A 12,924-nucleotide genomic window follows, 5' to 3' on the forward strand; every position below is an offset into this window, starting at 1 on the left:
GGTCAGTACCCAGCATCAGCCAATACTCTGAGTTTTGGTAATGTATCAAAATGTGTATCAATAAAGAACCAGTTGGATCAGAGCTTCCCTAATACAAATGTATACAAGTGTCACAAAAGGCTTAATCTACGGGGAAAAAAGTAAAATTCTTTTGCATCAATGGCATTTCAACTGGAAATCCAATTTACCATTGTCTAAACCAGTGACATCTGAGTCACGCAAGCCTTATAGACATAAGACAATGCATGGGCTCGTGCTAGGAAGCTCCTCTATTGGTACCATGTGCCCAACAAAAACATAGTTAATGTGGACTTCATTAGCCTATAACCAAAGGCAAGTTGCTTTGGAGAAAGCGATATTCTATACTGGGAGGGTGAGAGAGAGGGAACCAGAGCGAAACACAACTTATCACTGAAACGCCATGCCAAAGGGCTAATTTGACCTTCAGTGCTGCAGCTGACAGCAAAACAAAAAAAGATGAGCTGCAGTTTAAGCTGCACTACAGCTCGAAAAATGTCAGCGAAAGCCAGAAAGATCACACAGCCCACACCTAGTGACCAGTTCCACTAATCTGTTGTTTTTGTTTTTAGCTTGGAATGACAGTATGCACATATTGATCTGTGAAAAAAACAACAAAAAACCTTACACAGAATAATATGTTTATGACTGGATATGTATCTCCAGTAAGATAGAAGACTGGTAGAATGCAAGACTGTTTCAAAAACAGAAAGAAACTCCACATCAACAACATTTTGCTTTATTCATTTATGATTCAGTAAGCATCAGAGCGCTAAAGAAAAAGAAGAAAAATGGCAAAATAATCTCAAGTTGCAGGGTTCTTGCCAGCACAGTTAAGGATAGGGGACCCCTACGCTGTGATTTGGATCTCCTGTGCTGTGATTCAACCAGTGTTGGGGGGGGGTTCTGTTTTTTTTTTCCTTTTACATAGGATATGTTGTATGTTATTTAACGTCCCACTTAGCAATACAAAGTGTTCATTATTGTAAGTCTATCCGCAGACGTGCAGTAATAATTAGTGTTCGCTGATGTATATTATTGATAATTATCCCATTATCCCTCTTGCTTGGCGATTCAGTAGGTGCATTTCCACCGGAGTTTGAACAAGTCACAGTCACCTTGTTTGTGAAGTATCGAGTGTTCCTGAAAAAAGTGAAAATTAAAACACGAAACACTCCATCTGTGAGTCATAAGATTAATGGGCCAAATGCAGAAGAACGAGTGAGAAGCTTTTTTCAGCAACTGTTCATCAATGAGGCCGGACGGAGCTCAAGGGGCTAGCCCTGCCTCAGTGAGTGAGTGAGTGAGTGAGAGAGAGAGAGAGAGAAGCCAGTGTAATCGAGCAGACACATGCAGTCCAAAATTCTTCACTTTTGGATATCTATACACACACACCCAGTTTAAGTAACGGCGCTTCTGCAAATCTGTCTGAGATGAGTGAGTAATCTGAAAATAAAACGTGACAGTGCACCGCTGATGTTTTATCAGCTAACGTTAACTTAGCCTTTAGCTGCAGGATGCTGAATCAATCACTCAGTCGAGCTGAGTGAACATTTTATATTGTTTGTTCTATTTTTATTTTTACCAAATACAGTTTTTTTAATGGTTACTGCCCTGACTACAAGAAAAGTCTGAACTTTAAATACCTTTAAATTTTTTTTAACTTATCTAGTAATCAGACCTTAAAGAAAATAGCACAGTGCTGTTTTGTGTTTCTTTGTATTTTAAGAAACATATTTCTTCACGTATCCCACATTAGGAACATTTCAACATTTGCTGCGCTGAGAATCTTGTGACTACAGATGCACTTGAAAACATCCAGTGATAGAGAGGAACACTAAATGAATGAATCTACCGGACTTAAAAATGTACATATTACTTTTCATGCCATTTTATTTGTCAAAAAATAAATGCCCAAGGTTCCTTATAACGTTAATCAAGAAATCATCTAATCTGAAACAATAACAGATCCGTTATAGTTTTAATTTACAGATGAACATCAAAGATTTCTAAAGAATCTTTTTTAAACTTAAAACTATTTTAATTCCAAGTTTTCTAGTGTAAGAAACGTTTTTTTTTTTACTTCAAAATGTACAGTAATCAGAAATTAATCTTGAAATAAAAAAAAAAAAAAAAACATTTTTAAGGATTTCTTTAGAAAACTGCTGTGTATAAATTAGCAGTTCAGATGTTCCTCTGACACACATTTCTACTCTCTTCCGTGTTTTGGCCTTATGTCTTGTTTCTTTTGGCTTTAAAGTAAAGCTGTAACAAAGTTAAAAATCTTGGGCTTTACTTCACAAAATTTGGAAGTCAAATTGCAGGGAACAGTGTTTCAGAGGGCTATAAACATCCAAATTTCCAGGGGGCCCTTCATACAATACTCGCTGTGCACCTATACCATGCTGACGTCTCCCCTATGCTGTGAAAAAATCCTGGCGAGAACCCTGACATGGAAGTTGGAATAAAGTGCAGGTGAGGTGCCAACCTTCAGTGATCCTTGTTGACAACAAAATGTGAATCTGCTGTAAGACGTGAATTATCCGCAAACCATTAATGAAAATGTATGCAAACCATGAATATCTGCAAACCATTAATAATTTTGCTGCAAACAGCGAATAAAATACCACCACAAACTGCGAATGCAGGTCTCGCAAAACGTGAATATCATGATATATATTTCAGTTTTTTTCGGATTTCAGTTTATGGATCAATTACTTAGGTAATCTTGATCGCAAACTATCTCTGCAAATATATATATATATATATATATATATATATATATATGCTAGGGAAAAATTTGAGAATTTGGGGTCATTTTTGTTACATATGTTAGAAACAAGTTGTGTGAGGCAGAAATAATGCTTATAGCAAGACAATGTGAAAACACTCAATTGTGGGGCTTTGGATATGTTTAACATTAAAGTTCACACAGAATAAAATATAAAAGTAGATTAAAGCTTGTTTTACATGACGTGGCCCCTTTAATAATCAATTTATTGTGAGATTGACCAGATGACCCCTGCCTGTGGTGCCCATGCTCTTTATTATTATACTATTATTGTTTGATTTCCTGTTTTCTGATTCTTCAGCTTTGTCAAACTTTGCAAAACCTACTAATTGTTAGAATGGCCTAAGCAGTGGTCACACCTTTGAGTCTGGTCTGCTTGAGGTTTCTTCCTCAATATCACCAGAGGGACTTTTTCCTTACCACTGTCACCTGTGTGCTTGCTCTAGGGGTTGGTAAGGTTAGACCTTACTTGTTTGATGAGCCTTGAGGCAGCTTTGTTGTGATTTGGCGTTGTATAAATTAAATGAAATAATAATAAATAAAATAAAGATAGACTAATTTCATTTTCAAATCTGAAGCTGAAATCCTTTAAAGTTGAAACATGGATGAAAAAGGTAATGAATCAAAGCTTTTCACACACTTCTACATATGTAAATGTGTTTAATTAATGGATTGCTAAGACTTAACTGTGGAGCGCAAAAGTTTGTTGGTTCAGAAAACAGAAAAATAGTTTAACAACATTTCTATAACTTAAGGTATCCTTCATCTGAAAGTGACTTTAAAGTATTTCACTTCTATAAGAAAAGTACTGAACAGACGTTTTGACTCAAGTGTGCAGCACCCTGTCCATAACAGAAAATGATAATTGATTAATGGATATTTGGGGTTACTTTTTGTTATTCTGACAGGGCTATTTTTTCCAACAGTGATATTAAACAATTATGAAATACTTCAGTATTTCACAGTTAGCTAGCTGTTGTCTAGCAGTTTTAATAATTACTGCAGTATGATACTGATGATACTAAAATCCACAGTGCAGTAACAAAAAAGGTTACACAAATTTATCAAAAATGTCCAAAAAACTTGCTGCCACTGTATCCTTTCTTTTATAGAAAATTATGTGCACTGGAAAAAAAAGCACTTGGACTTGCACTGCAATTGCAAAAGAACCTTTTCATTTCCACAATACAGCCAACTGCTTGAACAAATCCTGACTAAGGAGAACAGGTGTGTATAACTATAATCTGTTTGTTTAATTCAGTGGCATACCTGCTTCTCTAAAATTCGAGAGATCTCTCCCAAGGTTCTGTCCAGGGCAAAAACTTTGTTATTGGCCCACTGGCTGTTGTCCTGGCCCTGCAACTGCTTCAACATGTCCTTCACCAGTCGCTGGAGCCTTAACAAAAAGGAACCAATATGGTTATTATAGATTATTAATCTTACAAACTCCAGGTCATTAGTATGCTCATTATGCTACATTTGCATGTTGGTTGTATGTGGCAGAGCAATGGAAATTTCTGCCAATGCTGGCAGTGGGAAAAACACCCGTGCTACTCTGGGCACAGAAATCTAAGGCATCTTTTGTTTAACTTGCACTATAAACACCCAAAGACAACGTCAAATCCATACAGGCAGAAATACTGAATTGATGCTGCTAGAGAGATGAAGGAGAGTCAACCTGACAACCTTCTATCAACCTACAATAGTAGGTTGACAGAAATAAACAGTCTGCTGGGGAAGCTGGAAGGAACATCCAAGAATATGGTAACCATAATGTTTCATGGCATGGAAGAAAGGGGGTTTTATTAGATCATGGTTGCAGTGTCCAAGAAAGATAAAGAATCTGAAAACCATATGCAAAAAATTAAGGATGGCAAGAACAAAAGAGGAGCAGGGTATATCACCAGCCCACATTATGATTTATTGGACAGCATTAATGGTTATGTCTGGACATACAAATGTGACCTGATCCCTTGCTAATAACAGTCTGGATACTCTGTCTCAATAAAATCTGATTTTTTGGGGGGTGGAGGTGGGAGGTGAAATCTGAATTGTCTTAAGCCTGAACATGACTTAAAACTCTGTTGCATCTTTTAAGTAAGTAAATGATTGCCCATCTCACTGACACTGAAGGCTTTCTAACAGATAGTGGAAGTGTAGATACCATGTAAACACAAAATTACAAATTTAGATAATTAAAGAAAAAAGGTTACTTGGCCTTGTATGGCGAGTCAGGAACTTGTGCCTTTGCTTCCATTGACATCTCAAATTCCTTTGCCCTGCAGAGGGAGTAAGCAGAAAAGAAATAAATACAACTTAGAATCCCAGGAAAAACAGAACTTGACCTTTCAGTTTAACAAACAACCAAAAACCCCTAGCTTAAAATGAAATATATGCTCTGTATGGATGACAGCTTAAAAAGTGTAAGCTAAATTTCTTTATTTCACTACCAAAGAGTTTTTAAAGGATGTACTACAAGCAATGTTACTGTTTTGAATTTGCAACTTCTCCCAAAATCGTGATCACAATCTCTTATCACAGAGTTCAAAAGCCAGATGCTGAGACCCACAAACTCTGTGTGTATGCAAGAGAGAGAGCCTAGATAAGAGATTGTATCTGTCAATCAGACCATTCCCAGACATGACAAGAACTATTGATCAGACACAGCGCCTTCCGGTTAGTCATCTATAAACTGATAGGATCAAACACTTCCTGGAAAATGACAGGTGGATTTGTCCCAGAGGATCAGACCTGAGACAACCACTGTCCATTACAGTGCAGTATTTACAATATTTTGTTCTGAAAAGCAGTCACTTGAGACATACTTCACATAAAGCCAAACACCATCATAGCAAAATGATTTTAAGCTTACAAAAGAAGAATGTCATTAAACCAAATGCAGTTGTTCGTTAAATGCATTTACCACTGATTTAAGATAAAAATTAAATCAGCTTACATATACAACTATATAACTATAAACAAAGAGCAGCTATGTACAGAAAAACAAGACTGATGAAGAGTCATTAGTGTTTCCATCAGGAGAGGACATATCCCCAAGATCCCCACCAATCAGTAATACAAAGTGTCGAGGGAATCAGCCAAGTACACCTTTATGCTAAATATGAATGAAACTGGTCAAGTGATTCTTGAGATATCTCGTTAACAAGCAAAATGGACAAACAGACGGAGAGACGGACATTCTCATTGCTAAATCGCCCCCATATTTCATACCGGGGGGGGGGGGGATAAAAAGCAACATATTCTTATTGCATTAAATGTTAAATGATCACTTTGAAATTCATTAACAACACATGTCCTGCTCTTCTCAACTTCAGGCCTATTTGTCATTCTTTATATTTCAATATTCAATCTCAGACAGCTTTACAAATATACAGAGGTTAGTTAGGAAGTCAGTAGAAGATGACTAGATTACAAATGTTAGCGACTGGGAAAAAACACAGCATGTACGCATCTACAGTACATGTCTAATAATTGTTCATATCATGCATTAAATTCTTTACGCTTCTACTCATTTTTAGAGACAAAAAAGTACAGTACATTTTATCTGTTGCAAAATGGAAAACTGAACTGTAGACAACTACCACCCTAAATCAGAAGAGGTTGGGACGAAATGATTAGATTAGACAGAACTTTATTGAGCCCTTGGGAAGACTCCCTCATGGAAATTGAGGTTCCAGCAGCATTGTATAGCAGCATACAGGGTATCAAAAGTAGAAGTAAAAAACAATGGGGAGTTGGGGGAGGTGGTGACCCTTATACAAGTATGCACTTTGACTTCTATTCCATTGTCCTCACATGCATCTATCAGAATCCAAATTTTCAGGACTGACTATGCTGTGGTTTTTATTGAGTTACTATACCGTATGGAAAGTGTACAGACTTGCTGACTGACTCTGTATATCCTTTGCTTCACTGACTAATGGCAAGTAATAACTGAAAGTACAAATAAAAATAAAACGGTACCAATTATTAATATCTTTGTTCCAACATTAAACCTGCCAACAATGCAATTTTGCTTCATTCACAATTATCCATATTTATGCAGGATGGTGACCAATGAGTGAAGGAGGGGGTGTCCCTCATTCTTGCAGAAATTTTTAACAGACTTATGCTGCAAAGGTGAATCTCATTTTAATAAACATCTATTGCAACATTTTGTGTTTTGAGTTCTATAAATATATCAATTTCATTTGCAGCCAATTACAAAATGTCAGATTTTTATTCTAGATTTCCAGTTGCGCTTGTCAACTGTTATATGTTGCAGCAGTAGTCTGTGCCCATACAGCAGAAGTCAGTTAATAAGAAAATGGATTTTTCAGCATTACTGATGAATGTTTTGAGTTCAAAACTGTTCTCATTTATGCTTCATCACACCTGATTAAAATACATTTTGGATGTGCAGTGTTTCCATTAAATTACACATGGACAGAGCCCTCGTGCATGTAGGAAATCGTGGAGAAATACACTGCACGCCAGGACCTTATAAGGCATGCTTGGTAGTTGTGCACTATATACCATGGTCTCTACGGTCGCCGTGAGGTATGGGAACTGCACCTGACCACTGTGCCACCAACATGATGGCCTAGTGGTACCATGGTAACATGTTTTGATAGTGGCCCCTGTCAAAACGTGAAAATTCTGATCGATTTTTAAATTATCAGCTTAGCTCCATTAGTCTAGTAACAATTAGCAGGGTGTCTCCTGTAAACCTGCCAAACATAGCAGGAAATTAAACTCTAAAGAAACTTCTGCACGATCAGTTCTCTACCAAAAAGATGTCTTTGATGGACCAAATATTTTTGCAGCATTCTACACTTCAAAATTTTGTAAGCGTCCAGCTTATTTTCTGGATTTCTCAACTGTATGGGAACTGGAACACATTTTCCTGGGGTGGAACGTCATTCCAAGTTGCAACTTATGACTTCCAAGTTACATGAAATGCAGCATTGTCCATGCTAGTGCCACAAATAGCTGCAAATTGTAGTGCATGTCTTTTTATCCCCTACCAGCTGATACATCAGGATGGGAGACATAGAATTGTGCTCTGTATGTCTGTCACTCCCCCAAAACAGCTTCTTGCAACACTGCGGACTCTGTGTATGACTTCACTCCTATTTATTTCTAAATTTATATAGATAATGATATAATAAGATTGCATACCTTATGAACTTTTGGGCCATATAGAATCATGTTCTGTCTGTGTATGCGTATGTCAGCCTTTTTCTGGCATATGAGAATTATACATTATACAAATAATGAATGTTTATGAGTTCAATGGTATGAATATTTCATGAGGTGAAAGCTGGAATGTTCCATTCAATGAGGCAAAATATTAAATATTCGTTCCATTGAAAGAATATAAAAACATTCATTATTTGTTTTATATAACGGCTAAAATAGAGCCTTGTCACATCTAATATTTTATGAATTTATAAACAAGCGAAAATGGACTTAAGTTTTAATGTGCTTCACTGGTCCTTTGATGTCAACAGCCCAACACAAACTTTAAGTAGGAGCCCAAAATTATTCCCAGCCAACTTGGAAAAACAGATAGTTCAAAAATAATTCTGATGATGTAGTCCGTGATGCCGTGCACTGACTTCGTGTACTTCCAAAAAGACTTCAATCGAGCAAAAAAAAAAAAAAAAAAAAAAAAAAAAAAAAAAAAAAAAAAAAAAAAAAAAAAAAATCACATCAGAAATTAGTTCAGCTCTTCATCCTAACTTCATCCTCTTCATCCAAACACCTCTACTTGCCTCTAGACGGCTTACAGCATAGTGGATTTGTTTTTTTTTTGTTGTTGTTGTCTTTTTTTTTTTTTTGAAGAATTAGCACTGTCAATTCGCTCCTTCAATTCGTCGCCCAGCAGCAAAACAAACTGTCATGTTTAGCTGGTCGGTCTTCGCAGCGTGCAATGGTACAAAACATATGGAACCAAATCTGCACAGTAAATGGAACCAAATTACACAATAAATGCAATGCAAAACAAATGGGACGAATAATCCATATCACATGACATACAAAGCACCAATCAAATGACAAGGATCCACTCAGCAGTTATATAATAATACCTAAATTATACCCAGTAGGAGATATAAAGTGTGGTATCACAAATTATTCATCTAACAAATAGTTCAGATTGCTGAAAAACAATCTGTCTTTCCCATAGTCAAAAGAAAGAAGTGTATTTGACAAATTTCTGAACTTTCAGGCATTAATAACTGCACCTTTCTGGTGCATAGACTAGTCAAATGTGCAGTAGTGTTTATTCATATATTCCCCACAGATGTGCAGTATACCTGACAAAAGCAATTAAATATGGATCACACCAAGTGAATTAACAAATTTGATCAATCAGTTTACTGTTTGAGCCTTCCCATGATGACAAACCCCACAAACCTCCAAACTTGTGAGTTGTATAAACACACACAGAGGGCACTCTGATCCCTTATGACTAAACCACAAGCAACCAGCTACAGGGAAACAGCTAACACACAGCAGAAAGATGAAATGAGAATTTGGATTCCAAGTTCACACCCAATCCTCACAGGCATCTTGCATGAAATTCAATAGCACACTGTATGTTATGATCCAAAAACATTTGTTCTTGGAGGGGGAAATAAATAAATAAACAGATAAAATGTAACTGCAGTGTTTTAGGACTTAATACGGCTACATGTTTGTCTACTGAAAAACAAAGTCTACTCACTCTTTACAGACACCCTACACAGTGTACCAATAAAATGGCTCATTTCCACCCAGTGTTGAAGTGGTTCTCCTTTATGTTTACTGGGGCGCTGTATTATTTATGACCACTGAAGGCTTGTTCTGTTTGAGTGCTAGTCTCAGTGGGACTGGTGCAGGAGTGACGGTGAACAGACACAGATCATGTTGTCACTTTCTCAGTATTGCTGAGCCTCTCCATGCCAGAAGACAGAAAAAGAAAAGAAAAGAAAAACAAGCACTGGGGAAGCATGACTGGGGTAACTGCTTTAGACTGTATCTAAAATTAAAGGTTCTTTTGAATTGGCAACTAATAGGCAATTAATTAAGTTGCATCAATCACCCAACACCCAGGCACCACCCGCCCCCTCCCCTGCCACACTTTTGTTTACTTTTAAATAATGTCTTTCCCAATGCCATTTTTCCATGATGCTGGGACTGGTACAACAACGATGACACAAATTTGGGAAATGCATAGCGTGCCCTTTCACAGACAATGAAACCTCCTCCTCTAATGTCCTATTTTATTTTTATGTGTAGTGGCTTGTTGCATGTGAACACGTACACTCACTTACTATTTAAACAGTTCTTTCAGTCAGACAAGGAAGATTGTTTTACCTGCTTTACATGTTTCGGCTACTTCCTGTAGCCTTCCTCAGAAGCGTCACAAGATGGGGAAGTGACATGTCTTGTAGGCCGCTACTTCTTGGTTTGGCCAGACAGCAGGGGGAACTTACGCCCCCTACTGTCTGGCGTCTTCTCCAGGACGGCATCCCATATATGTGATAGGGTGTAGGCCCCCTCATCCCGATTCATGCTTCTTGGACCTCGCTTGCGGATCTCAATGGCCTCTCTGATCCAGCGGTGGTATTTATTGCTTTCAGCACATATGACCCTGGCATTGGTCCAGTCCATGATGTGATTGTTCTTCTTGCAATGGTCGGATATGGCTGATTTGAGATTTTCCTGCTCAGCTTGTTCTTTTATTGCTCTTGTCTGTTGGATGTCTCTTTTTCACATTCTTTTTGATGTTCATTTTTCCTTGTTCCAAATTGTCTCCCTGTCTCCCCAATGTATGTGTTGTTGCATGATAGGCATGGTATTTCATATATTACATCGCATGTGTGTTCTGGTTTTATCTTGTCCTTGGGCCTGACTAAAAGCTGTCTGAGTTTGGTGTGTGGTTTGACTGGTGTACTGATGTTGTATTTTTTCATGACTCTTTGGATGCGTTCAGTGACCCCCCTGATATATGGCAGTGTGACTATGGCCGGTTTGTTTTTGTTGAGAGTGTTCTTTTTCTTCTTTTGTACGTGTTTTTCTGTGTTTTGTACCTGTTTTTCACCTTTTTCTATTGCCCATTGTGGATACTGGCAGTTTGTGAGTGCATTGTGTATGTGTGTCTCCTCCTCTTCCCTGTCCTGTGTATCTGTGACTATGGTGGCCCGGTTGTACAGTGTTCTGACTACTGACAGCTTGTGTTCTGTGGGGTGTTCCGATGTCCAGATCAAATATTGGTCCGTGTGAGTGGGTTTCCTGTGTATTTTAAGTTTGATACTGCTGTCTGTGTTGTGGTGTATTTTAAGTCCAAAAAAGCTATTTCATTGTTTGTTTCCTCTTCGTATGTGAATTTGATGCTGCCTGCATGGTCTATGGTGTTGAGGTGGTCTGTGAGCTGTTGTGTGTGTCCGGTTTTTATTTTTTCTAGAATGTCGTCGATGTACCTTTTCCAAAACGATATGCTGCAATCTGCTGGTGCTGTGGATATGGCTTGTTGTTCCAGATGCTCCATGAAAAACCCGCTCATAATAGCTGATAACGGGTCTCCCATGGCGAAGCCTTCAGTCTATTTGTATATGGTGTTGTTGTATTGAAAGTAAGTGGATGTGGCAACGAATCTGAGTAGTGACATGTCTTCAACTGTGAGTTTGGTTCATTTCCGGAGTGATTTGTCCTTACTGAGTCTACTGTGTACGATGTTGAGTGTGGCTTCTACTGGGGTTTTTGTGAAAAGTGATATGACATCGTGTGATATGAATATTTCATTCTGTCCTAATGGTGATTTGTTGTAAGTCCTTTGCCAGTTGTTGTGTGTTCCTGCAGTGCTGTTCAGTGAGTCCGAGAAGGGGTTTTATGATTTCTACGGATCCTATGCTATCGACAATGGGGCGGAGTGGTGTGTCAGGCTTGTGTATTTTTGGCATGCCATATATCCGGGGGTGATGGTGGCTGTGGGCACCATGTGGTTTTATGGGTTTGAGTAATGATTTAAGAGTCCTTTTTAGTTGTTCTGTTGGGTCTTTTTTCAGTGTGTGATATGTGTTGTGGTCCTTAAGCAGAATGTCCATTTTGTTGTTGTAACTGTCCCTATCCATGGTGCGACCTTTGTCTGCTGGTAGTATAATGATGTCGTCCTGTTTATCTAGTGTATGTATGGCTCTCCTTTCTTCCTTGGTAATGTTACTGGGTGATAAATGTGCGGTTTTAATGCCAGACGTTTTCAGACGCCATCAGCAGGGGGCGTAAGTTCCCCTGCTGTATGGCCAAACCAAGAAGTAGCAGCCTACAAGACACATCACTTCCCCATCTTGTGACGCTTCTGAGGAAGGCTACAGGAAGTAGCCGAAACATGTAAAGCAGGTAAAACAATCTGCCCTGTCTGACTGAAAGAACTGTTTAAATAGTTAACTTAAGAAGACAGTATGAAATTTAACAAACACTCACTGTTTCCTGTTACAGAGTATGACATTTTTGTATGTCACAAAAAACATGCATCCCAGAGATGACATACTAATGATGCAGGGCAGCTGTTTATGGAATATCACTAGTTAAGGTATACTTAAGATGTAGTTACTATTTAGTTATCTATTTCTTTGAATGTACGTATTTGATATCGGGTCCATGAATGATGCACAGACATGGTATGTCACGATTTGTGTATGTCACACTCTATAGCATTCCAATTATAACAGAACCAGCCTGGAACTATGCCACGGGTTAGAGCGCACTGCTGTTTGGTCCTCACAACACATCTTGGTTTGAACACTTCAAGCAGTAGCTAACAGTTCCAACAAATTTCTCTGAGTTGCTGTACGTCACGTTTTTGTGTATCACGTATTGGACCAGAAATATGGACATGCCGTTGGAAGAGTAGGAAGTAGACTAGTCAAAGATGGTCCTTCAAAAATTAGGGTTGCGTATCGAGAACTGGTTATTTTCAGGTATTATTAAGAAATGATTCGATCCACTGACATCAGCAGCCTTTTTGCTTAACGATTCCCTTATCGGTCCTTCAGAGCACCCGCTGTTTTTGAGGGTGTTTGTCGGGAAAATTATCATTTCTCTACGTTGATTACAGACCCTGCAGCGGG

General features: G+C 38.2%; 1 protein-coding gene across 3 annotated transcripts in view; it reads right to left on the reverse strand.

Moving 5' to 3' along the window:
• Window positions 1–12,924, reverse strand: part of scaper (S-phase cyclin A-associated protein in the ER) — a 234,050-nt gene that overhangs the window by 99,320 nt on the left and 121,806 nt on the right. For all 3 annotated transcript variants that reach the window (XM_034176502.1, XM_034176504.1, XM_034176503.1), the window contains 2 exons: window positions 5,023–5,088; window positions 4,079–4,205 (listed from right to left, as the gene is read on the reverse strand). In XM_034176502.1, coding sequence (XP_034032393.1) covers window positions 4,079–4,205; window positions 5,023–5,088 — 193 coding nt within the window. The remainder of the gene's footprint in view (window positions 1–4,078; window positions 4,206–5,022; window positions 5,089–12,924) is intronic.

Source organism: Thalassophryne amazonica, chromosome 8 (genome assembly GCF_902500255.1).
Source record: "Thalassophryne amazonica chromosome 8, fThaAma1.1, whole genome shotgun sequence".
Classification (NCBI taxonomy): Eukaryota; Metazoa; Chordata; class Actinopteri; order Batrachoidiformes; family Batrachoididae; genus Thalassophryne; species Thalassophryne amazonica.